The sequence below is a fragment of the Arvicola amphibius genome, chromosome 2 (genome assembly GCF_903992535.2).
Source record: "Arvicola amphibius chromosome 2, mArvAmp1.2, whole genome shotgun sequence".
NCBI lineage: Eukaryota > Metazoa > Chordata > Mammalia > Rodentia > Cricetidae > Arvicola > Arvicola amphibius.
The window spans coordinates 184045365-184068803 of NC_052048.2; the positions used below are offsets into that span (position 1 = coordinate 184045365).

The 23439-nt window shown below is 45.2% G+C and overlaps 1 protein-coding gene across 3 annotated transcripts in view; it reads right to left on the reverse strand.

The window, feature by feature from the left end:
* Dgki (diacylglycerol kinase iota) overlaps positions 1–23439 on the reverse strand; it is a 454067-nt gene that overhangs the window by 270839 nt on the left and 159789 nt on the right. For all 3 annotated transcript variants that reach the window (XM_038320431.2, XM_038320432.2, XM_038320430.1), the window contains exon 3: positions 23189–23284. In XM_038320431.2, the coding sequence (XP_038176359.1) occupies positions 23189–23284 (96 nt within the window). The remainder of the gene's footprint in view (positions 1–23188; positions 23285–23439) is intronic.

Below are 23439 nucleotides of genomic sequence, written 5' to 3' on the forward strand. Positions count from 1 at the left end.
AGGTAGTCACAAAAACAGCAGCACCAGTAACCAAATTTGACTGCAAATTTTCATAAACTAGATTGTTCATAAGCAAATGGCCACTGCTCCCTCCTCCCTATGGCTATCCCGGTCAGATCTCTGCATGAGCAGCACCTGCAGGAAGTGCGTGTGATATTTCAGTCAGATTGCTAATGAGAGTTACCAGGAAGCTAAGGAAACCGGAGTTGATCCTTGTCCATGTGGCCCCGAAGCCCACCATCCTTAACAGATTACACAAGCCAGGCATAGCTACTCAAGATGAGCTAACATTTATAGAGTCGTGATTTCACAGAGTCTGGAAGGCATCTTCTCTCAGTGACTCCTACCTCCTTCTGTGTTCTGCTGTCCTCTTGGTGGTGACGGGACTTTCTGATCTGTTTTCAGATAGACTACATCCTCTTATCTCTACCTACTACATGTTCTGTTCTTGTCTTCTCTCTTAAGTGCTATTCCAACTGCGCCTGCCGATCACCTGGTCATTAGTCTACCTCTCAGGAAAACAGATTCATCTGAACACATGATAAGGATATGGGAGGAATAATTACCCCTTTAATGAGATAATGTGCTTCTCGGAAGCCTCTCCTCCCTACAGCTACTTACCATATGATGCACTACAAAGCCCGTGCACTTTCCTGAGTTCCAAAAAAAAAAAAGTTTCGTTACTTTCTGTCTTTTTCAGATCCTGTCCAGAAATACATACATGTTTTCTCTAATGCTCTGGATTTTCTTTTTATAAATCCCACACTACTCCAGCATGCAGCTGCTTGCTGACCTCCACTGCAAAGCAGGCTGGTTTTCTTCAACCTAAAAGGCATGATTTCCTCGCTTCCTATTCTCCATCTCCCTCCACCTGGCGGTTGCCACGGTTTAGAGTTGGCTTGTCCTACTGTTTTCCCATAAATTCTAATAAAACTGTCCTCCAGCTTTCTTTCCATTCCATTCCTAATTTTGATTTTATTTTAATGAGACTAATACAATGCTCATACAAAGAAAGCCTGGCTTTTCCCCAGCAGTATGTGCAGGTTTGGAAGGAAGAGCACTGGATGGAAATCGTGTGTACTCACTGAAACGAGAGCCCATACTTCCTCCTTCCCTTGCTTTTCATGTCACAACGCCGCATCAAAATCATTTCTAGGACAAGGGATCTGGTTTATGTTGGGAGGCCCTGCTGGTCACAGGTTGCAGTCTACCTTGACCTGGAAGCTCTCTCCAGGCTAGGCAGCATGGAGGACTCCTTCCCAGTAGAGGGCTTCCTGCTCTTTATCTGACTATTTGGAGAATGTCTCTAGGCCTGGATACCTAGCTTATCTCTAGTGTGACCCTTGACACAGTTCCCGGCAGAAGCTTTTCCCATGCCTCCCATATGATAATTAGACATCGTGCTAGAAGCTTTATGATAAACACGGATTCCACATAAGGTAGCTAGGGCTAGTACTAGGAGCTTTACGATAGGAACGTGCTGTTTAATGCAAATCAGGTGATGCCCCGGCCACTGGACCCATCCTTTGTATCTCCCCGCACTCTGGAATAAATTCAAGCTGTCTCCCCGAAGGCCATTCCTACCCTGTTCACAGGCCACCCAGAGCTCTCTATCGCCACTTCTGCCCCTTTGTCCTGGCAGATTGGTGGTCAGCAGACCGAGAGGTAAATGGAAACCTCACAGCTGACAAGAGTAGGAGAGCCATGGGGTCAATATATATCCTCTCTCTCTCAGCTTTCTGGGTTATTGCAAGTACACTAATATCATTCATCTCAATTAATTCAAGCATGAACGTCTACGGATGACAACACACAAATTAAAGTGCTTTAAGTCCTAAAGCTAATCTTATTTAAATAATACAGAGTTTTTAAAGACCTTCTTAAAATATATTGCACGCTTCTGGGTCTTTCGATGCAGAATACCCAAGCCACAATCTGAATGCCCATTCATGACCACTGCCTCATGCTCAGCTAGCTTCCTAACTGACAGCTCCCGAACAGCTTGTAGTCTGTAAAATCAGGTAGTTGATGTTTCCAGCCTTGGTGGTTGCTCTTCATTATCATCTTGATGGGATTTAGGATGAGGCCGGGAGATGCACCATTCGGGCATGTCTGTGAGGATGTCTACAGAAAGATCAACCGATGTAGGATCAACAATGGGCAGCACCTTGCTCGGACAGCATGAGGCAAAGGCAGAGTTGCTCGCCTGCTTGCCCGAACCTTTTCCTTCCAGAATGCATGTTACCTGAGTTGCTGCCAGCATCCTCTTTTGACTTCAGATTCCGGCTTCATTGACCTGCTTATGTAGACAGCACAGTGATTCTCCAGGAGTTTCTAGGTCTCTGCATTGGGAACTGTGCAGCCGTCGGGTAGAACATCCTGGCAACCAGGGTCATACTACCTACCCCCATGATGTGAGCCAATCTAATAAGTCTCTTTCCTTAATATACATACGAGACAAGACTATGCAGCGTACACACATGCATACACATGCACGCACACATATACACACATAATCTATTGGTGCTGTTTCTCTAGAGAAACCTGCATGATATGATGATATTCATATACGAAGCGAAGTCAGTAAGTTCTCACTGACAGCCAAGGTCTTTTTCCACAGCGGGAAGAACATGGTGTTATTTTCTCCACTGGTAGAAGTTGTTTCAGCGAACCCAATATGTTCACTGGTAACTTCTTGGTTTATATGTTAGACTTTTCCAGACCCAACATCTGAGAGAAACAGCTTAAAGGACGAAAATTTTAACTTGCTCCACGGCTTCAGAGCTTCCATCCTATGGTCCCATTTCAGGGGCTTTGTGGAGGCAGAGCATCATGGCAATGTACTTAGTGGGACACCGCAGCTCACTTAACAGCAACCAGAAAACAGAGAGGGGAGGAGGCAGGATGTACCTCTTAAAGGCACCACCCCTAAAATCTACTCCCTGCAGCTGAGCTCCCTTTGATTGCTGGCGGTCCCCCCGCCCCCCTCCGCTTTCCAACTATCACCTGGCCCCATGACTCCACAGTGGGCCAGCGGTTTCCTAGGTATCTATAACTACTGCCTCAGTTCCAGGGAGTGCTAGGCCTACCTTTAGTCACCTGCTCTCTGTTGAAAGGAGAAATTAATCTACCTGCTAACAGGCCACTGGGCAATCACTCGGTCTAACCGCTTCTCAGAGGCAGCTCTGCCTGAGAAGTGAGCACTCAGCCCACGAACCGCAAGCAGAGTACTTCACATCCAGTCCGCGACAGTTTACACATCAGAATGCTGGTGTTTGGATTGTCGAAGCTCATTTGACACAGCCGGATAGCAAGCTTCTGGGCAAACACTGCCTCAAAACACAGAATTCTCGCTCAGTTATGCTGAACTTCTTTGTTTGAAGACTTACACCAAACATAGGACCACAGTTTGAATCTAAATTGCACTCCACGGGCTCGTGCGTTGAATACTTGGCCTCCAGTTTATGACGCCTTGGAATATTTCCGAGGTAGGAGCTGGCTGTTAGAACCGAATCACTAGGGTCAGGCCTTTGACTCCACCTCTGGCTAGTCTGTTCTCTCTGGTTCCTGGGCTGCCACCGTGTAAACAGCCACCGCCAACAACTCTGACCACTGCAGACTGAGACACTTCACTGATGGACTGAATACTTCTTGAAACTTTGGACCTAATCCAACCTTTTCTCCCTCATTTCTGGTCAGATACTTTTGTCACGGCAACACAAAACTATCAACACAACAGGAAATACAGCAACAGTACCCAGCACACGGGAACCTAGATGCATTCCAAACACAGCCACATCTCCCCCCCCCCCCCCCGCCGTCCCCCGCGAAAGTCTTATTGAAGCCGGTATTTCTTCCATTTTGAGAAACGGTGAACTGAATCAAGTATAAATAATTAACAAAACATGGAAATGGTTGTGACTTTTAATATTGGGGTCCATTTGATACTGAATCTGGCACACAAAAAAATATGAGTTAAAAACTAAAGATTGTCTGAGACACTGGACACATTTTTAAATTCAAATGATAAAGAATGTATTGATTTGTTCTCCTCAGTAAACTTAAAGGCTCCCTGCACTGGCTGCTCTAGACTCCGTGCTGTCAGTAAAAGTTTCCTGATTCTGTCCTTGTTGGTATTCAAATTATGCCCAGTAACCCGCCCATGTGTGGCGGTAGGTGTCTGAAGGATGACAACCCAAGTACGACGACAATTATATGGTTTATTTCCCACTGTATCTTACTTTGGTCTGATAAAAACGTGATCAGTGCTTATATAAGCAACAGGACCACAGCATGCTGTGCTTTAGGGTGGAGGGGGGCATGGCAGAATGACTAGATGGGAGGAAGCATTTCAAGGGCTGGGTTGACACTAGATCCATCCCCAAGCAGTGAGCTCTGGTGCCACTCAAGGTAGGGACAGAGCCTTGCCAAAGGACAGCTCTTGTCAAGTCAGGAATAAAGCTGCCTGAACCCCTGCAGCTGATCCCCATCAGTTCCTCAGCCCCTTGGCCTTTCTGGATTAGAAACTGAGGGAGGGTGGGGAACCAGACGAGGAAGAAACAGCAAGCCAGTCAAAGGGCAAAAGAGGTTCCCATACCCACCCAGAGGACCGTGAAGCCTAGCTGTGGCAGCCCTATATGAGGGTGGAGAAGACTCACAGTCCCCTGAGGCTAGACTGGTTCTCTTTTCCTCTCTCTTTAGGATGTCAGGAATATGGCACCCTTTAGGGGAAATCTACATCTCTGGGCAACATAAACTGAACTTTGCTGCTGTACAAGTCAAGGTGAATGAAACCAAGAGTTCTCTGATTTATTTTAAAGCCTAATTAGAAGAAATGACAAGCATACTTGGCAAGTCCTGTTTCTCTGGGAACCTGGGATGTGATCTGGGAAAAATGAAGACTGGCGTTATCTGAAAGCCCTGGCTTTGTGGCTTCAGAGCCCAAGCTAAACTTCCACTGTTGCTCCTTTTTACTTATACAACAAAGGACATTTTTAGACAAACCAGGAGGGTGGTCAGCTGGACTGGTCACCAATCACCAAAGGGAATGGCTCAGAAAATAAAAGCTGTCATGTAGAAGAGGGAAGGGCTCAGAGACTGATTCTCTGAGAAGGACCTAAAGGAGACGGTGGAGTCTGGATTTCAGCCTTAATAGATGGAGACATTTGGAAACTCTGGTAGGGGAAGATCTCAAGTCTTGGTGTTTAGGAGGCACCGTTGTCTCCTAACAGGAGAAGGGACCAGCTTTGGTGTGTCTGCTGGGTACCATTACCGGGTTCACAGAGGTCTATTTTCGTGAGTTATCAGTTAAGAGGTTTAGTGGCTGGATGGGAAGTGGGGGTGAAAGCAACCCAAGCAGAGGAACAGCAAGAGGGAAGAAAAGCCCAGAGGTATGAGGACATAGGGATGTTTGGGGAGTGGCCAGGGTGCCAGCGTTGGGTAGCAGAGTAAACTCCGTGGCCTAAGCACCAATGGCAACCAGACTGCGCGGGGTCATTCAGATTATAGTTAAAATATTGTGCTTAATTCTTAGTGAGAAAGTCACTGGGAATGTGGTGATGATTCGGAATAGGTGACTAGGGCCTGGTCTAGAGTGCTAAGGATGGAAGAGAAAAACACGCCAGAGGGGCAAGCGTGACTGTACTTGTCAGCTTTCTGTTACTGCGACAGATCCATGAGCTAACCAGATTCATACAGGACAAGGTTTCTGTCGACTCATGACTTCAGACTTCTCAGCACTCAGGCCTTTGGCCCCGCTGCCTTGGACCCTGCTGTATCATAGCTGCTATGTGTGGTGGTGGTGGTGGTGGTGGGGCTTCTGGGGAACAGAAAGAGAAGACACAGAGGTGCCAGGAGTCTTCGAAGCTAAGTCCCCAGAGACTCACCCCCTTTCCGTTAGAAGCATCTCCCAAAGGTCACACCACCTCCAGTAGAGCCATGGGCTGGGGTCCAAGCTTTAGGGGGAAGCTACAGCACTAATGAAGAATATGACAATAACAGCTCTTTCCAGCCCACCCCAAACCTCCACCAAAGTCAACTCTGACCTCTCACGCTTTCATTGTTTTCCCATAGAACACTGGGCAGTCCGGGATGGCCTCAACCCACGCTTTGATCAACTTTGCTAGGAAGTTTGCCTGGTTGACTGCACATTTAATAGTTTCCTCCTGGGCTGTGGCTGAATTGCCTTAGAGCACTGCAATAAAACCCAATTCATAAGCACTTCCTGCACCTTGTTTTGTTCGGAGGAACACTGGCCGAAGCATCCTGTTCATGAAGCGTTTCTGTTCCCGGAGGCATCTCTGCTGAGTAGCCTCAGGTACGCTAAGTCAGGAGGCCACCTGAGCTGAAAAGAGAAGTGCAAACTGCACAGCCTCCAGAGACACACAGAGAGAAAGAAGAGAAACACCTTCCGGATATTGGACCTATACGAAGAGCATCATTTCCACGGCAGCGCATAAGCTTCATAGTAAAGGAAAATCTCAAATCTTAGAGCAGAGAGCCAAGGAGAGCAGTGGTTCTGTGGGCTGACTGTGAGACTAGAATGGAGAAACTTTTCTTCCTCCTGGGAAGCAACCAACCCAGGAAGCAATTTGATAAGGACCAGGTTTCTAGAACTGTGTTGATTCCAAGCTGGAGCAGGTGGTTGGCTAGACAGAGTGGCACCCCATCCTGTCTTCAGCACTTGGTGTCCAGAGTGTTTTGTGTTAGTGGCAGAGAGTGGTAAATACATTCACACACTGCAGAACATTTGGGTCAATAACAGATCATATGTATGTATGTATGTATGTATGTATGTATACACACATATACACACACACACATATATATATATATCATGTGATGTACCATGCACATATAGTAGGTTATACCACACTTTGAATAAGCACATTCTTTAATGTTTATGCAATGATGAATTTGCCTAATGATTCACTTTTTTCAGAGCACGTCCCCATCATTAAACAGGACAAGACTGTAGTGCAGGGTTTCTCTGGTGGACTCCATTAGAAAGTGACCACATGAACCCCAGAAGTCCTTGTGGCGGAACTCAGTCAGGTGACTACTGCGTAGCACTGTACTAAAAGCCCCTACCTCAAATTTAGGTCTAGCTATTGAGACATGAGACAAACAGAGACTCACCGGTGTTCCTTGTGAGATGTGGAGAATGGCCCCATGACTGTGCACGAGCTGGCCCGGCTGAACAAAGTGGCACCAACAGAGATGGAGACAGCTAAAAGGGACACTGTAGCTTTCTGCTCCCCTTCACTGACTGGCCCTAGATTGCTGCCTTCTTAGTCCTTCTACCTCACACAGCCATGACTCAAGGAAAGAGATTTCGGCTTGTGAACTCAAGTCTTCCAAGAGTAGAGTTGTATTTACATTTCTTCGTCCTAGCTCTCCTCTTACCCAAGAATAGCTCATATCCTATAGCCGATTACTGGTCATCTCTGGATGTTGTTGCTCTCTGTTCTTGCTTCTTCCTGACAGCCTTGGACCTGCCTGTCTTTTCTTTCTTTTTCCATAGTTGCTTCTCTACGCTTCACAAAAGATCTTATTTTACACAGCAACGGACAGTCACTAATTTAAACGTTGGCACATGCCAACTTTTACTGGGTCTCAGGCTCTGTCATCGTTGGTTCTGTGGCTTTTCTGTTACAGTTGTATGCTCTAGTGAAAGTTATTTGTATTATTGAAGAAGGCTGCCATATAGCTTATAGATAGTTGAATGAATTAATGATATATTCACAAAATGGTGTGAGTACATGCACACAGACATAGACACCAGTAAATAGGACTGATAGAGCCCCCCACACATATTAATTTAATTAAGCACATTAATTTAAGATATAATTGATGGTAGATGCATATGTATTATAAAACTCATAAGACACTGGAGTTCATGGAAAATGAACTGAAGTCATCTCAATGGTTCTCTTGTTTTCCAGGATAGTAGGTCATGGACATAGAGAGATTTGAGGCTTAACACCAATAGAAAATACAGAATTTAACCCTCTGTCCTTGCAGCTATGAAGCACCATTTATGCCATTTGCTTTGTTTCATGGTCCCATTATCACCTAACTTTGTAGAAAGAGAATTATTTTTTAAAGATCACAGGCAAGTGATTCTAACCATTATTTAGAGAGATATTTGTTTTAATATAAATTATCATGTCTACTTAAGAAACCATGTCAAATTATGGCAAAGAAGCTACCCCTGAACTGTGTTCCACACTCCAAGATATTAGTGACATAATAAAGGCAGGGTCTTCCACCCAATCTAGTCCAGAAGATCAGCCTTAAAGTCATGGGCCACCTCACCCTGTTATCAGCAACTGGCAATGCTGTTTTCTCTAAATCACATACCTGCCCATATCACTTCCAGAGACAGAGGTTTATTAGAAGCCTAGCAGTATATGCAATATAAATACAGCCCCCTTTCAGTCACTTTAGAGATAAGGGACAAAGACCCAGTGGGCTTAGGCAGCTGGCCCAAGGAGGACTAGGTAAGGATGGATTCTAGGTTCATTTCCGGCCACTGTGTTAGATTTCAGTTCTTATTTTCTTTGCCAGTGGTCAAGTGGGGAATCAAGAGAGAGCAGGACAGATATACAAGATCTGATAAGATTGGTTTAGGTACTCTGCTGTTTAGGGGTGAACTAATAGCATCCATACTGTGACTATCTATAAGACAATGACAGAAAGCAATCTCCAATACCCAAGAAAATTAAGCAAAATGGTTTTCACTAGGCAAAGCCCTACTGAAACAGGGCAGTAGTGAGTGCAGGACCTCTCCCTCAAGAGTCTTAAAGATAAAACAGGAATTCAGACATCCCAGCTTGTGCATATGGTGGCATTTAAATGTCAGACTGACCTAGCAACAAGCGTCTACGTGTGCATGTCTTCCAACCATCGAATCTCTGAATCATTCATTCCTTCCCTGAAAACTTGCTGGGTGCTTATCAATGAAAGCATTTGTTCTCAGTGCTGGAGAACCCAGAACACAAATGCAAAATTCACAAGCAAAATGGAGGTTATGGTCTACCAGTGGAGACACACAGAGGAATAGCATCAAGTAATTTGTTTAAATATTAGGAAAAGGTGAGGAGAACAGCGAAGGAGCTGCACCCAAGGACAGCATGACTTTGGCAGGGCTGGTTATTTCACTACATAAGATCTTGTCCTCAGTTTTCCTCGATGACACAAACACAGCTGGTGACTTTAAGTCACTACAAGCCTATTATACTATGGGTTCAGTGTCTCAGGGCCACTCTCGGTATATCTGGGGGCTCACAGTCTCTGAATCATACCATTCAAGGAGGAACGATTGTAGTGATTCCTCTTATGGAATATTCATGGTTTTAACACGAGGCTGTTATGTCTACATTATCTTGTATAATTCTTAAGGGAAAAATAAGAAGTCAGTTGTATGTTATTCATACTGTCCAGATGTGAAACTCAGGCTTAAAGAAGTTGAAAACAATACCAAATATTCTATTACTCAAAGCCTAGATTCAAAGCCAGGTCATTCAATTCTAAAATTCACCCACCTCAACAGCACCCTCCTCCTGTTAAATCAAGATATCAAGGCATGCTTTTCCATTTCCTGATGTTTTAAAAGAATTTCCATCCTGGTCTAAGAGGCAGGGATGACAACAGCAAAATGTTGCTATAAAACAGAGATAAGGGACTGAGGATATGGTTCAATGGGTAAAGTAACTGATGTACAAGCTGGAGGATCAGAGTTCAGTTCCCCAGTGCCCACATAAAAGCCAGGTGTGGCCGGGCGGTGGTGGCGCACGCCTTTAATCCCAGCACTTGGGAGGCAGAGGCAGGCGGATCTCTGAGTTGGAGGCCAGCCTGGTCTACAAGAGCTAGTTCCAGGACAGGCTCTAGAAACTACAGGGAAACCCTGTCTCGAAAAACCAAAAAAAAAAAAAAAAAAAAGCCAGGTGTGGCAGTGCATGCCTCTCCCAGCACTGCCAGAAGACAAGCTGATCCTGGGATCATACTGGTCAGCCAGTATAGTCAAAACAGCAAGCTTTAGGCTCAATAGGAGACTTTGTCTCAAAAAATACGGTGGGAGCCAAACGAGCACTAGAGGAAGTCACCCAGTATTGACCTCTGGGCTTCCACACATGCTATTGTGACCATGCACACACAAGCACACAAGTGGATTCCTCCCATACAGACACAGACACAACATCTTTAGAAGCTGCTAACCATTTTCAGTAACAACAGAATCAAATAGTATGCCAAAATTGAGTGTCTTGGAGCAACAAGAATATGTTTCAAATATTTTATTTAATATTCAGACATGCATATAATATGTTTGGATCAAATCCACCCCTGATTTCCTCCCCTTCAATTCCTCCTCTCTCACCCCACCTTTCCCTCCCAATTTCATGTGCTCTCTCTCTTTTCTAAAAACATCCAGCGAGTCCACGTAGCACTGACAGTAAGTTCATGGTGTAGGACCATCTACTGGAGCCTGGGTAGCCTCTCCAAGGGTCGTTTCCCTGAAGAAAGTGGACTCCATCTCCCCCACGACCATACCAGCAGCCATCACGTGCCAACAGCAGATAAATAGGGGTGGGGCTTCATGAGCCCCTCCCCCACCCACGCTGGGAGTTCGGCTGGCTTGATCTTGTACAAGCATTGTTCATGCAGTCCCACCCACTGTGAATTCATGTGCAACTGGGCTGCTGCTCCCCAAAAATGCTGTCTTGCTACAGGCATCTACTTCCTCTGTTCCTTACAATTTTTTCTGCCCCTTCTTCAAAATGATCCCTGAGCTTTAGTAGGAGGGTGGATGACATAGACGGATGTCCCATTAGAGCTGAGCACGCCACAGTTTTTATTCTCTGTTGACTAGTTGTGGATCTGCATTAATCACCATCCAAGTTGAGCCCATGCCTGAAACTATTAACTGAGGGGGAAATGGAGCCTAGCTAGAGCATAGGCCTTAATATTATTATTTCGTTACATGACATAGTAACAAACTGCCCCCTCAGTTTCTGTCTTCCTACACACAGGTTGGCACATCCCTCCACCTTCATCAGAGAAGTTTCTTTTCGTAGTAGATAGTAATAATACAGAGACCCACAGCCAGACAACATGCAAAGAGTAAGAATATTGTTTACAATCTACTGTTTTGGGGCCATTGGCATGAAGAAACTCTGGAAAAGGTAACAGCAGCTCTGTGCACCTGGCTATTGCCTGCGTGACACAAAAACACAACACTGAGTTGGGTGCAAGTTATCTTTATCATTGAGGAACAGGATTATATAATAGCAAACAATAACAGAACTGATTCATGTACACACACCCCCACATACAAACACAAACATAGCCTCAATCTAAAATTATCACTGCAGAAGAGACGGCAATTATTCAGGCTCAAGCTACACACACACACACACACACACACACACACACACGCACGTGCTTCTGCTTCAATATAAAAATTGAATATAAAGGTAAAATAGCTGCACAAACGTACAAGAAGAAAAAGTTTCGAAGCCGTGAGTATGTTTAGGATGTGGTTTTGACTTTTACCTTTCAGTGCATGAAATTTTCCTGGTATGACCATCCTGCAGGGTTATTGTTAATAGTCAGACATGGGCATGAGTCCTAAAAAAACTGCAAAGCATCATGGGATCACCTCTCAAGTCATTTTCTATGGAACACTGAGATTCCAGGAGATGCTGACAGGCATTCTGAGGGGCTGGCAAAGGGTCACACAATCTTCCCTCCACTCAGAGAAGCCGCAGCTTTGAGGTTCCTAACACTGATATATGTACTAAAGGTGTTTAGTGTTGTATAAACAGGGTCACTTATGCAAATAACATCCTCTGTTAGTTTTGCGTGTGACTTTAGTGCTCTCTAGAATATGATTTGGAAGTGAAATAGGCTGTACAAGTGGACAATGGGGCTACTGATCCAGATCACCTAAGTGACTAAATCTTAATGTTCCCCAGACTTCACATCCTGCCTCTCCTGTATGAAACAGGCTGATCGGCAGTACACATGGGGAGTATTCTGTACACACAGCAATTATAATGCCCATCGCGATAACTGTGGCAGTAACAATGGTTAACAGCCACCGTGAAAGGACCACCCCTGTGCTATTCTAATCACACAAACAGATGAGCTCATTGAAATGCCCAGCCATCGTCCACCAGACACACAAAGGACAATGCCACTTCCACTCACGGCAGACTCCACTTCCTTTCCCCACACATATCCCCCCACCAAAGGAAATCAGCAGCAGGGAGTCTGTCTATGAAAATCTCTCTGTAAACCATTGTTGCTGCTGGCTCTGCTTTCCCTGAATCATCTTGATTCATTAGACCCTCAGCATCCTGATAGAGAAGCAGCCTCTGGCAGACAGTGGCCTTGGCAGTCCCTGGATGAGTTGGCTTCAGGCTGGTACCCAAACAACCCTGGAAGCTGGCTTTGCCTCCTGGACACTCCCGCCACACAAACACATGGCTCCTTCTGACAGCTTGCACCCACTGCAGCCGAGCTGCCTGCCATCTGGGGGTGGCTCATTAATCTGCCATTCTGGACAACCCAACCTTTGTGTGGAGGTCCCAGAGCAGAGCACAAGCAGGTGAGGCTTGGTTCACCCCTAGTGTAGCGTGGGAGCTCAGTGCAAACACCCGCCAGCCTGAATACATAACTGGAAGGAAAGTCCCCAGCTGTGCATGCTGGGCTATGAGTTTATCATTCTTCTGAGTGGTAGCATACATACATAACAATATAGCAGCATAGCAGGAGCTCGCCTCTTCTTGAGATGAAAGCGGCAGGACTGGGTTCGTGGTCATTGGGATGTGTGTGTGTGTGTTTGTGTGTGTAAGTGCACGCGCACACTCGTGTCCAACTTGCACTCAGGTATCATTCTTCAGAAGCCATCCATCCTGGATTTTGAGCCTCAGTCCTTGCACTAGGACCCAGAGCTCACTGATTAGGAGAGACTTGCAGGACAACGACCTGGAGAAACCTGTCTGTTTCTACCTTCCCTGTGCTAAGATTACAAGGGCATCCACCACATGAGTTCTAGGGATCAAACTCAGGTCCTCCTTCTTGCAAGGCCAGCCCTTTGCCAACTAAGATATCACCCCAGACTTCTCATTATATATTTTAAGCACCAGAAAGAGAAACGTGTCCTTTACAGATGCCAGATGGTGGCTGCCCTTGGAGTCGTCTTCCAAATCCATTCCGAGAACCCAAGGCCATCCCTGTGGATAGACGTCATAGAACCCCATGACTGGAATAATGGGGCCTCTGACCCTCCCAAAAACACACTTTGTGAGATGTGTCCTATAAGGGGGATACTTCCATTTGCTGCACGTGGTTGGGCCCACCTGTGGCCCAGAGGAAAGACAAAGACCACGCACAGGAACAAAATGAAGGTGTTGCAGCCCCAGAAGGAGGACCACAAAGATTCATACTAAACCTTAGACCTTGCTAAAAACCAAAGTCTGAGCAAAATACCCAACTATTATTGACTCCAAGTCAATGGCACTGAACTACCAGAAAGAACAAAAAGGTAAGACAGAGAGCATGGTCATTGGCTAACTCACTCGCTCATTTTATGATTCTGATGCTAGAGGCAGCCATCAAAGAGGAGGCCAAGACTCAGGGAAGCCAAGCAGGTCTTGGGTTTTCACCCAGTTTTTTTTTTGGGGGGGGGGGGTGAAAACATAGATCTGTGTATTCCAGTCTCTCAGCCAATCCCATGTCACGCAGCCTCCCAAGGGCCACCCATTAGCTCTCCCAGCAAGACTGTGCTTGTCAGGTTATAAGGAACAATGCGAAGAGGTGCGAGTGAAGGCCGGGTGTCACGGGGCTTAGCGCTCTCCACTCTGTCTTACACATAAGGGAAGAATAAAGGAAGAAAACAGCACCTATCAGCCGCCCCACAAAAACAAGGTGACAGAAGCAGGCCTAAAAATAGACACGATATATCTGGAAAGAGCATTCTGAAGTCTGCCAGTTTTCCTTCCTTCTCACTCAACCTACGTGCACTCAGTCACCTAACCATCTACCTACTCTCCCCACGGCTCACACCGACCTGCCTATCTGCCTGCTTTCTCCAAAAGCGTCTCCCCTCCATGTAGATCCTCAAGACTGCTGTGCTGTCTTTCTTGGCGAGTGTCTGTGGGCCTGTGTGCTAGGGGAGGCGTCTGTCTAGCTAGACAAGCTAACACAACTCACAGGACAGCTGGAGTGTTCAGCTCTGAGCAGTGCCCTCAGTGCCACAAGCTGGGTGACAAAGATACACAAACGTTTGCTCTCAAAGTCACAAAGGTCAGAGTACAAAAATCAAGGCATCATCACAGGAGAAGGCGCTTCTGAAGAGGAAGCTTCTGTGCCTCTCCCAGAGCTTCTGACAGCAGCTTCTTGGCCCGCGTATCCTCGGCTTGTACGGTCATCAGTCCAGCCTCTGCCTCCATTGTCAGATGGTCCCCTTCGTGTGTGTTCTCCTCATAAGGATACTCTTCAGCTAGAATTAGTGTGTACCCTTCCCTAGTATGACCTTATCCTAAAGGACTGCCATCTAGCTTCACATGGTTGTCAAGTATGGTTTCATTAAGGAGTTCATTTCCCCTTTTTCTGTTTAAAAAAAAGAAAGGCTTTAACTTTAACATAGTAAAATTACATATAACAAAACAGTTATCAAGTAAGAATTACAGTTACAATATTTATATCTACTTTATCTTTTATCATAACAAAGGAAAACAACTATAACTATCTATCTATTATTCTTCAACTCCATCAGAGACTCCAGAAGGACACAATATTATCTAGGTGAACAAGAAGTAAGCTACTTCCAAAACTCTAGAAATGACAGAGACATCTCACTGCCTGGACAGTCACCCAAAGTTCTTTTGTACTGTTGGGGCATCCATCTTCAGCCTACAGGCCCATAGTTTCCAGCAGACATTTCCATGATCAGGAAATTTCAAAGGTAGTTCAGTCACTATCTGCTGTGTCCTTCAGAATGTCTCGCAGACTCTTTCTTGAATTAGGAACCCCAAAGAGATCATCTCACCTCTAGGCAAGTTCAGCAGTCCTCTCTCTGAGGGTTCTCTGTGTCCAGTTTATGCAATAGTCCAGGCAAGAGCAGTTTCATGCCCAAATGGCTATCAAACTCAATAAGGAGCCTCTTCGATGCCCATCTTCCTCTTGAAGTAGATTGGTGCTACCAGGAGCAGACATGTCTCATTGTCATGAAAAACCCTAAGTTATTAAGACATTTAAAATGCAATATTCTGTAGTCTTTGGAAGATATGAAGTATGCCTATCTAACTGAAATATATCTCTATATATCTAGAAAATCTAACTAACGTGACTACTAGCTTTACTATTATTGATGACTATCCATTAACAACCTATATACATTACATTTTTAAAATGAACTACACAATCACAATACCTTAATCAGTATCAGAAATACATATACATATAACAAAATTAACCTTAATTTTAAATCACTAAAGCAAAATCCATATCAATGCAAATTATCCATATCTATATCATATCCCCCTTTAAATGTAGAAGAACATTTATAAACAATATTTGGGAACATGGGCGCAGTTATTTCTCTCCAAACTGCTTCCTGCTGAATGGGGATGCTGTTAATCAGATCTTTCATGGTGTAACCTGTGTGCCAGATTCATCTCAGTCATCAGTAAGGTGAAGTAATTTTCTGAAGGTGTTCACAGCAACCTTTCAGGAGGGCGTGGTCTATCATACCATATTGGGATAGAAGCAATCCATACGGTCTCATTTTCTGTAAAAATAAAAGAATCTCTTTTCCAAAGTATCATATCCTTAGATCCAAATTCTGAAGTCAAGGTATTTTCAAAATATCTATGTTGGATTAGTTCAGCAGCATTTATAAACAAATATCTTTTAGCAGCTGTTGCTTCTTCCTCAGCATTCAAACAATTCAAAGAGAGCATAATAGCATACAGTATCAAGATTCTCTGTGTATTTTCCATCTTTATGCGGCTTTACTTTAACCTCTATTTCTTTTTTTTTTAACTTTTACTTTTTTGAGACAAGTTCTTTGTATATCTTTGTCCTGGAATAACTCTGTAGACCAGGTCGTCCTTGAACTCAGAGGTCTACTTGCCTCAGCCACCCCAGTACTGGGATTAAAGGTGTGTACTACAACACCTTGAACTCACAGAGATCTGTCTGTCTTTGCCTCCGAGGCATTGGGATTAAAGGTGTGTTCTGTTCTGCCACACCTTGAAGTCTCACAGAGGTCAATCTACCTCTGCCTCCCAAGTGTTGGGATTAAAGGTGTGTACCACCACAACAAACTACTTCCTTTTTTTTTTTTTACTTTTAAGAACTTTAACCTTTAGCTTGCATATATTTTTAACACATAGTAAACCATTTAGACATTTTCTTCGACTTTGAATCTTTCTTTTTCTGTATATCTCACTTTTTCTGACCACATGAGTCTTTAATTTACCAAACAATATAAGCAGGATTAAAGCCGTGGCTTTGACAGCTAGATCCGGCCCATGAATTAGCTTTTCAGCCTCATGGCGGAGGTACCAGCCAGAGCCATGTTTATCGCCACAACTCTATGGCATTTCAAGGTCCCATCCGGCAAGCAAGCTGCAGCATTCTGCTCACAGACCACACTCTGTTGGACCGCCTGCCTGAGTCAGAGTTTGCCCTGGCAGGACAGCCCAGAAAGCCGGCATTTTAAAACAGCACAACTTTTTTCCTGCTACAGCTGAAAACCAAAAAAACACATGTTCAGAGCCGAGAAATTGCTGCTACCAAGAAGCCATGCTTTACTCTATTCTTTCCCAAGATTTCTCAAGATTTCTCAAGCTTTCTGTGGATTCAGTCATCCACGTGGGCGCCATTCTGTAGTGTGGAGCTGCGGGCCGGCTTTTCGTCCTGCCTGGATCCCACATGGTTAGCTTATGCCCCGAAATAACAACACACAAATTGTATTCTTTTAAACACTGCCTGGCCCATTATTTTCAGGCTCTTACTCACATCTTGATTAACCCATATCTAATAATCTGTGTAGCACCACAAAGTGGTGCCTTACCGGGAAGTTTCTAGCGTACATCCATCTTGGGCTGGAGCTTCATTGCGTCTGGCTTCTCTCTGAGGAGAGGCACGGCGGTCTGTCTAACTTAGGAGAGGCGTAGCATCTGACTGAGCCATCTACCTCACTTCCTTCTTCCTGTTCTGTCTACTCCGCCCACCTAAGGGCTGGCCAATCAAATGGGCCAGGCAGTTTCTTTATTAGCCAATGGGAGTCCCCCATCACATCTCAACCCTACCCACAGGAAGCAGAGAGCAAACTGAAGGTAGACCGAGGCTATAACCGCTCAAAGCCCCACGGGACACACTTCCTCCAGCAAGGCTGCACTACCTGAACCTCCCCCAAACAGTGCGGCCAACTGGAGACTAAGTATTCAAGCATATGAGCCTCTGGGGGGCGTTTCTTGTTTAACGATAACACTCCTCCACAACTGAGAATCCCTAAGGCAAACTCTGTAACAGTTCTTCAGCTCTGCAAGGACAAATATGGTAACAAAAGAACTGGTAAAATAAAGGTCATAGTTCTGCCAGTTCACCAGCCACAAGCAGCCCGCCTGGAGTGCTCCTCTCCACCCACACACTACCTCTTTCCGCTTGCCCAGCTCCAAAGGTTCCAGGCTCGCGTTTAAGTCTGCAGATGGATATACATGTCTCTTTCAAGTCTGAAATTAGGTGTGCACTAGCGTGTTCCCCATGGATGGCTAGAACAGAGCTCAGATCATGTGGGGACACATGGCTGTCCATCTTTGCATACCGTCACCGCAATGACAGGACACTTGCTAGTCCAGTTCCCACTGAACAATGGCGTTGTCACACAGTAGCAGCTAAACTACTTTGCATTCCCAACACTTGTGGAGTTCCCTGGTACTGGGTCCTCAACGCACAGACAGCGAGAGAATCAATGAATGCAAAAAGAATGTAAAGTAAATTTCACCTGGCACGGCAAGACGGTTGACTTAACACAAAGGCTCCCGACCTGAGGTTCATCTAAACCCACACGGTGGAAGGGAAGGATGGACTCCTACAAGTTTCTCTCTGGCCTCATGGCAGCATGCTACATAGCCTAGCCTCCCCGAAATTAATTAATGTCATTAAATTTTTTTAAATAAATATCACAACACTAGAGTGAAATTGGACTTCAGGTTATTCTCCCGGCAATCACACAGAGAGATTTCTGCTCCAATTTCATTCTCTGTACATCCCTTTCTCTTCCTTAAACCAGGAAGGAAAGAAGGAAGCAAGGAAGACAGGATGGCAAGAACACTGATTTGGGAAATCTGATTACTAGAGAATAACTTTAATCCCATTAAATGTTGGCACAGATTCTCTGGTACTGAATGTTGCCACCAGAGATCCAAGAGAAAATATTTCAGATCCAGCGATTCAGTACTGAGGATCCCAAGCTAATGCTCCCCTGACAGTCCCCAGTCACCCGCAGCCGCTGCCTTTCCTGCCAGATTCACCAGCAACAGTCAGAAGCGTCAATCTACACAGCACCAGGAGGCCCTGCCCTTACAGTACATCCTGGGTTTCATTTATACATTGAGACAGTCACATATAGCCCAGGCTGGCCCTCAAACTAATTATACCACTAAGGACAATTGTGAATTTCTGATTCTCCTGCCCCCCCTCCCCTCCCCAGCGCAAATGCTGAGTTTACATGCTTGCACTATCATGCCTGGATTTAAGCTTGGCAGTGCTGGGAATTAAATGTGAGCTTCATGCATGCTAGGCAAGCATGCGTCAGTTGACCTACATTCCCAGCCCCAGCTTTGGTTTTAAATAGATGACCCAATGTCCGTGTAAATTAGGGTGACCATCTCGGTATCCCTGACACAGCACTTATTCAGCCCCTGGCCTCCAGCGCCACTGGCGTCAGCAGCCCATGTTCACCTTTAAATTTGCCTTGGTTTAGACAACACAGTATGTGGTCACGCTTTGTGCGTTCTCTGACCTTTATAGCATGCTCCCTGCTTTGGTTCGGAATCATGGAGGCATAGCCAAGCCCATCTGTCCTTTCTGCCCTGCCCATTCCTTCTAACGATAAACACCTTCGGTGTGCTCACACACCATGACGGCTGCCTGGCCCTAATGATTGCCTTCTGCCTCTTAATTTTCTCATGTTCTTCTTTCTGAAAATGTCTCTCTCCTCAAGCCCCCTCACACATAATGAGCACAATTTCCACGTCTGTGAAACAGCCTCCGTCCACATCTAGCCACGAGGATTTCCCTGTCAACCTCACGTGACCTTTGCTTTGATAAAACAGGGTAAAAGGTGGGCAGGGTCTGTCTTCAGAGATGGGTTCCTTCCTCTCCCAGAACGCCACTCTATTTTGCCTGAAGTCAGCTGGTAGTACCTGGCTATAATAATGCCAACTGGTCGTCATTCTTCAAAGATGGCATAAGAGGGGAAGCATAAATCTAATACATAATCTATATGTGCATGCTTTTTCTCAAAAACTTATTTACTTCTATGGAAGTTGCAAGCAGAGCATCTTCCTTCTCTGAAGTCTTCTGGAAGCATCCTGGCAAGATAGTCATCTACAGCACGCCTAAACATACATATCCTTAGAGCAACTTCTCCAGGCACCTAAAAACCCTAATGAACAAGTCTGTGCTACAGACTCTTAGACTTAGGTTTGGGTACCACCCACACCACAGTATCTAAGGTGCTTCTTGAAAATCACTTGCTTAAAAGTCCAGCTCCAGACAGAGCTGAGTCAGTACTTGGAGCAGGGAGGCTCACAAGTGCCTCAGTCCACTGGAGGGTCAAAACCGCTGTTAGAAACACTGGGTATGAATCTGGAGTTCCGCTCTATCTTCCTTACGGACAGAAAGTCACTTCCCTTTCATTCAAAGAAGCTCTTTATATAACAGTAGGCCTTTTTCTACACATTCCCTCCTTAATACTCAGTTGTTTACTTTATCTAAAAGCTCTATACCCTGAACCAACTAGTTCGCTCTCCTGTTGATCTTCCATCACATTCCAATGTCTCTTCCAAAGTGCGGCATTCAGGATGGTCATACATCACACTCTGAACTGGGTGGAGAGCTAGAAGATCCCGAATGCCTTTGCCGTACACTGCCAGCTATGCGCTGATGGTTCATTGACATTCCTACCAAGTGGTCATGTGACAAGCCATCTCAGCCTAAACCAGCCATTGGGAGGGCTCATGGCTTTATCAGCCCCAGTTAATTAAAGAGGCCCATGAGGCTGACTCCCTCCTCAGGGCTGCTTTGTTTATGTCTCCTACATAGACTGGCAACATAGTTCCTTTGGTGTGTTGTCTGTTTCTGTTCTGTTTCCGACTTTAAGTCACTACGGCAGTCCTCTGCCGAGTGCATCCCACCTGTGCACTGCACCAAATTTCTCACACAGCATTTCCCCACTTCACTCCACTTAGGAGCAGTAAGGACCTTGCCATGAGGAAACACATGGGGGCATTTCCCACCTCCTCATTTGTTTGTGACTTGGCTTAAGCAACATCTTTTCGGAAGACAGCTCTTCATCTTGCTGACATTTTTAAAATGGGGTTGAAAGGGCTAAGTGCCTGTAGTAAAGTCAAAGATGGGGGTGAAAAGGCACAGAGTTCTCACAGACCCACCCAGGACCACTTGCTAGCATCCTCCTTATTTGCCTTGTGTTTCTCCTGGCCTAGAGGTCCTGGTGGCCAAGCAATGATGGACAGAAACGCTAACTGTGGGCAAAGAGGAGGAAGAGGATGGAGCTGGGCGTGATGGCACACCTGTAATTGCCACACTAGGGTAATTGGGGCAGAAGGACCAGCTACCAAGTCAGCTCCAGATCAGCCTGCCCTACCTAGGGGCATGCTGGGAAAAGGAGGTGCTTGTCATTAATCCATATATTTGTCAAGAGAAGTGTAACAAGCAGCTGTCCCAAAATGAATGCCTAGAAAAGGACCAAAGGGAGCCATTTGGAGAGGGACAGGACTAGGTAATGAGCCAGTCCACCTGTTGCATCCATAGAGGACACGTGCAAGGCAAAGCTCGCCATCCTTTCTTCCATTTCATGTTATCTGCTAGCCCAAGACCAGTGTTTATACAATTATCTAAGACCTTCATGTTAATTCATTATTTATAGCGTTTTAGTCCAAACAGCTGAGCTTCTCACAGATTTGGTTAATTTAATCAAACCCCATGCAATTATACTTTAATTAAAACTACATATGCATAAAGTTGAAATGCTGATATTTAAATCATTCGAATTCACAACAAGATTAGAAGAAATGCAAACGATTAATTACAGGTCCAAATTAGAAACAAAATCAAAAGCAATTTAATCCTTCTCTCTTTTTCTGTCTAGAAGATAGCCATGACCCAAAGGTCACGAATGCTCAATGTCACACAGAGGTTGGAAACACAGAGACTCAAAATCCAAGTCTTCAGATCCATAGCCTGCTCATCTGAGACATTTCAGGGCCTTTTGTTGTTCCCTATGTCCATTAAACAAACTTGACTTTTATTAAAAAAAAAAACACAGTTTTTCTAAACAATTACCTACTAAAAAAAAGCTGCTATGGTGTTGGAGCAAGTGTTAGTTTTGAGACTTGGTCGTTTTAGCAACCCAGAAGCCCTCGGGCTCCTTTCTCTTCTAGAAGCTCTTACAGAAGCTCAGTCTTCCTTGCTACAGAAACACATTCCAATATTATTTGATTGCCCTACATTTTCCTCCGACCATTTTCATGCATAATAAAAATATAATAAAAATGCTCTATACGTTATGACATTATTTTCTTAAATTGGAAGGACGCCTTCTCTTCTTTGTTCTTTACTATCCCAAGTTTTCTGTCACTCTATTTTTAGGCTAATTTTTTTAAATAAAGGCAAAAATTAATTCTACCTTCTCAACATAAAACTTTCATTCACTCCATGACTTACTGTATGGTCACTGATCTTTCTTCATGGTTTATTTTCTTTTTTTCAGCACTGGGAATCAAACCTAAGGCCTTACACATGCTCGGCAAATGTTCTACTACTGAGCTACATCTTCCGTCTTCCTATAATTCAATGTTTAATTGTAATTGTTACCCTGGCACAATCTGGAGCAACTGAGAAGAGAGTACCTACATAAGGGATTGTCTAGGTCAGGCTGGCTGGTGGGCAGTGTCTATGGGGTTGTCCTAATGACTTTAACTGAGGCAGGAAGACCCAGCCCACTGTGGGTGGCACCATTCCCTAAGCAGGTGATCCCGGACAATACAAGTATAGAAAAGGGGACTAAGAACAAGTAAGTATGCAGGCACACATTCTCTCTCTGCTCTCGATTGTGCGTGTGACTAGACATTTCAAGCTCCCGCCTTGACTCCCCTGCAGTAGTGGACTGTGACCTGGAACTATAAACTTAATAAACTTTTACTCCTAAAGCATGTTCTGTCACAGTAATAGAAAAACGAGACTATGTAACTATGTCACCCAGGCTGGTGACATCCTATACCTTCCTCCTCGGTGCTGTGATTTTAGGTAAGAGCTCCCATACCTAGCTCCTAAAGACAAGTGTAAACCCTCAATAGGTTATACTAAATAGGGGCACAAAGTGAGTTTTAATAAGCAAAAGCTGCTCCGACTCACCTGGCTGTTGATTTATCAAATCATTTCTGGAATTGTGTTCTCCAGATACCAGTGTGGAGACAGGCAAACCTCATCTACACGCCACATAGCCACTTCCACCTTCATCATGGGAATCTCACACCCCATAGCCACTGCTGCGGCCCCCTTCCTCTCCACACAGGCCTCCTACCACTCCACGAGCCACCATAAATGACCTTCCCTCATCTACATTCACCTCCTCTCTGACTCCTTCCCACAACACCCTCAGGACCACTGTGGCACTGAGCATCACACTACGCTATGTGTAACCTACCCAACGAAGCCTTTATGTCATTAGAATCGACAACCTGGAGCTATGGAAACTTGATGCTGAAGCTGTAAACCTTAAAGGCAAGTGGGAAGGTCTATGCCATGAGGATAGAGCCTTTCCAAGCCCACCCTGGGCTATCTGGAAACCACTCTCCTTCCATCCTGCCATCCGCAGACATCTGCTGTTTCCCGGGAAGACTAAATGGGCACCGTGCGACATACTCACTGCAAATCGGACTTGGCAGTTCTCCTCGCCCAGGTAGCAGAGGTCGCCCGAGACGTTGGTCTCCAGCCACAGGTGCTCCCCGTTCACAGCATTCTCCTGTAAGGACAAGACCCGCTCACTTCAGTTTTCTCTTCAGCACCAAGGGAGGGAGGGACTTCAACTCTGGATTTTTTTTTTTTTTCGGAAGATACTCAGTGAGTCCCTGGAGTTTAAACACTCTTCTCGGGATCTTCAAAGACACTGCTCGGGCT